The sequence below is a fragment of the Rhagoletis zephyria genome, unplaced genomic scaffold (assembly GCF_001687245.7).
Source record: "Rhagoletis zephyria isolate East Lansing unplaced genomic scaffold, Rhagoletis_zephyria_1.1 Rzeph_scaffold_04497, whole genome shotgun sequence".
In the NCBI taxonomy this organism is placed as follows: Eukaryota; Metazoa; Arthropoda; class Insecta; order Diptera; family Tephritidae; genus Rhagoletis; species Rhagoletis zephyria.
The window spans coordinates 46,818-50,174 of record NW_016161580.1 but is presented as its reverse complement, the minus strand read 5'-3'; the positions used below and the strand labels follow the sequence as shown (position 1 = coordinate 50,174).

At 39.8% G+C, this 3,357-nt stretch overlaps 1 protein-coding gene across 1 annotated transcript in view; it reads right to left on the bottom strand.

The window, feature by feature from the left end:
* Positions 1-772: 772 nt before the first annotated feature.
* The window catches only part of LOC108370822 (transmembrane protein 135-like), a 15,565-nt gene continuing 12,980 nt past the window's right edge, over positions 773-3,357 (bottom strand). Inside the window, exons 2-4 of the mRNA XM_017626234.1 lie at positions 2,684-2,899; positions 2,320-2,607; positions 773-1,819 (exon numbers count right to left, since the gene is read on the bottom strand). Of these exons, the coding sequence (XP_017481723.1) occupies positions 1,247-1,819; positions 2,320-2,607; positions 2,684-2,836 (1,014 nt within the window). The 5' untranslated portion in view covers positions 2,837-2,899 and the 3' untranslated portion in view covers positions 773-1,246. The remainder of the gene's footprint in view (positions 1,820-2,319; positions 2,608-2,683; positions 2,900-3,357) is intronic.

Genomic DNA, 3,357 nt, shown 5'->3' with positions numbered 1-3,357 from the left:
AGCTCGTTTCCACTTTCGCTTCTGTGGTAATCGTGTTTTTTGCTGGGACGTGTTGTGTGTTTTGAACTTGACAGCTAATGTATCAAGCCGTTCAGAAGACGCATTACGATCATTTAATTTTTTAGCAACGGTGGCGCTCAACTTCTGCACCTTCTGAACCTACCCATTTATAATTTATGAAAAAATTTAAATGAACATTTCAAACTTTTAAATGTTGTTTGAGTTTTCTGGGTATGCACTTTTATAGCCCGTTTCAAATTTCATTAATTTTGTATAAAAATATAACAATGTAAAATTTCAAACGTAAAAAAAAACATTTTAGAATTTTCTTGAGTATGCCGATTTATGCACGTTTAAGTTCAAGTATACCAAAGTGAAAATTTGAATTTACTCATGCGTTATATGGAAGAAAATGCGTAACACTCTCGTTATAAAAATCAAATCAGAAATAAATGGTACGTTTTAGCTCCTTCACTTTCCTAAAATTCAAATGGCTGTAAAACTGCATACTTAAAAAAATTCTAAATTATTTAAGTTTGAAATTTTGATAATTTTTTTTTTTATTATCATAAAGTTTTGTATAAAGCTTTAAAATCGAATTTAAATAAATAGTTTTTGTTAGAGAATATGCTATATTTTTGTAAAAAATTTAGTATTTATTAAATAAACAAAAGGAAAACTGTCAATACCGAGCAGCAAAAGAGGGCGCTATTCAAGTGGCTGCCCCTGCAAATNAAATAGTTTTTGTTAGAGAATATGCTATATTTTTGTAAAAAATTTAGTATTTATTAAATAAACAAAAGGAAAACTGTCAATACCGAGCAGCAAAAGAGGGCGCTATTCAAGTGGCTGCCCCTGCAAATACAATAGGGGAGCTCACGTTGAGTAGCATTTTAGGTGTAAAGTTGCTACGTAGCAATCTACCACATGTTTTGTTGCTCTTCCAACAACAAAATGCGTGCTAGAAGTAATTTTTAAACAAAAAACAAAAACCGACTTCAATTCTCATATAAAAATTTAAGATTATCGTTAATTTGTCAATTTCCAATCTATTTGAATACGATTTGCACCAAATTTTGGGCAAATGCCCAATCGTGTGACACTGCCTTTAAAATAGTTGTTGTTCTGAATAGTTGAAGTTAAGCGTAGATATACATACATATAATGTGTATATACATATGTACATACATACGTGTAAAGAAAACACGGCTAATATAACATTTTTTCCTCTCTTTATGATACATATTTATGCTCCACCCACCTTATATAAGAAGGAAAAGCAACCCAGGAATATGCCCAAATTTAGTGTGTCCTTATTGAATATAGTCTTACGCACGTCCAACTTGAATTGCATTATTTTCTTGAAATTCATGATCAGCCTCAACGCCAACTGCAAACCAATACCGCCAACAAAGGGTCTGAGACCACCCATTAGCGCATAATGCCAACAATTATCACGATGCGGGCAAGAGGGATGCCTACTCTTCACCGCATCCAAGAAACGACTATAGATCTGGACGAGTACATTTATACTCCGAAAGTCAAGTGGTGCGCGGGAGCGTTGAGTATTGGCAGATGAGGACGTTGATGCAGCACTCACGGACGCTTCTGTCGCCGTCGCCGTCGCTGCACCCTCGCCCGCCTTCGCTACTACCGGACCCTCTTCTCTTTTATCCACAAAAAACCGCAAGACATTGAATAGCGAATCCTTGCAGGTGGTTTTATGCAGACCCAATCGATACAAATACAATAGCGCTGATATGCTAACGCCGAATATTAAAGTCTGTCCTTGTGGTATCGAACGCACATAACCGCGCACCTCAGNACGTCCAACTTGAATTGCATTATTTTCTTGAAATTCATGATCAGCCTCAACGCCAACTGCAAACCAATACCGCCAACAAAGGGTCTGAGACCACCCATTAGCGCATAATGCCAACAATTATCACGATGCGGGCAAGAGGGATGCCTACTCTTCACCGCATCCAAGAAACGACTATAGATCTGGACGAGTACATTTATACTCCGAAAGTCAAGTGGTGAGCGAGAGCGTTGAGTATTGGCAGATGAGGACGTTGATGCAGCACTAACGGACGCTTCTGTCGCTGTCGCCGTTGCCGTCGCTGCACCCTCGCACCCCGCCTTCGCTACTACCGGACCCTCTTCTCTTTTATCCACAAAAAACCGCAAGACATTGAATAGCGAATCCTTGCAGGTGGTTTTATGCAGACCCAATCGATACAAATACAATAGCGCTGATATGCTAACGCCGAATATTAAAGTCTGTCCTTGTGGAATCGAACGCACATAACCGCGCACCTCAGCCATATTCCATATAGATTCGGTGGCCAAGTTGGCCATATACAACGCAAGCAATGGTCGACGTGCAGGTCGTTCGATAAGTATCGATGCATAGCTGGATATGAAGCTGGGCACGAAGGCAACTGTGGCGCATACATAGTGGCCAATAAGTCTACGCAGCAGGCAATTGAACAAAATAAATGTGTAACCGTTGGAGACGAGGAAGGCGGTCGATTGTATGATGCCGTGCAGGTTGCGCTTGAGATCGCCGAGCCGTGGTATGCGATGTCGCATCAGGAGTGAGAGCTGCAAGATACAAATATGTATGTAGTACATAGTTTTAAAATGTTAATCATAAACTTTTGCAACCGGCAACACTTACCGCATAAACCATTGTGTAGATACGTAAGCTATATGGTATCGCTGCAAGCAATACGCCTGCCGATGCATTCGCACAACTATCTGTCCATGGGTGAGTGAAGTCTTTGCAAGTGCACGCGACGGGCGTCAGAAAGCGGCTCAGTGCGTTCGTCATATTTGCTGTTTGCTGCAACTGCAGGAGCGCTGCTATGAGGTGTGGTCACTTAACAAATGGAAACTGTAATCAAAAAGAGAACATTTTTGCGGTTCAACGAAACAAAAGGAGAAAAGGGCAAAGTGCATTAAGTACTTAGTTGCTGTTATTGTAAGCGACAGGGTGTTGGCGGCCATTGGTGAGGTCCGCACGAGCTACTGGCACCACTGATTTGCAGTTCACGTACAGTAGGTTGAGTGCAATGCAGCCTAAAGATTAGGGATGGGTAAATTCGATATTCGAAGCTTGCAAATTTTTGAAATCGAACTTTGTGGTGCTAAAATTCGAATAAAACCGATTTTTCCAGAAAAATCGAATTTCGAAAATTTGCAAAAGAGGAACATTTTTCTTTCTAACTAAATTTGGCATCACTGTGTTTGATACCACCTTTGCCTTAGGGATGCAAGTGAAAAAAATACATCGGTGTTTTTTTCGATCTGATGCATCGAAACATTGCATCGATTTATCTTATATAAAAATAT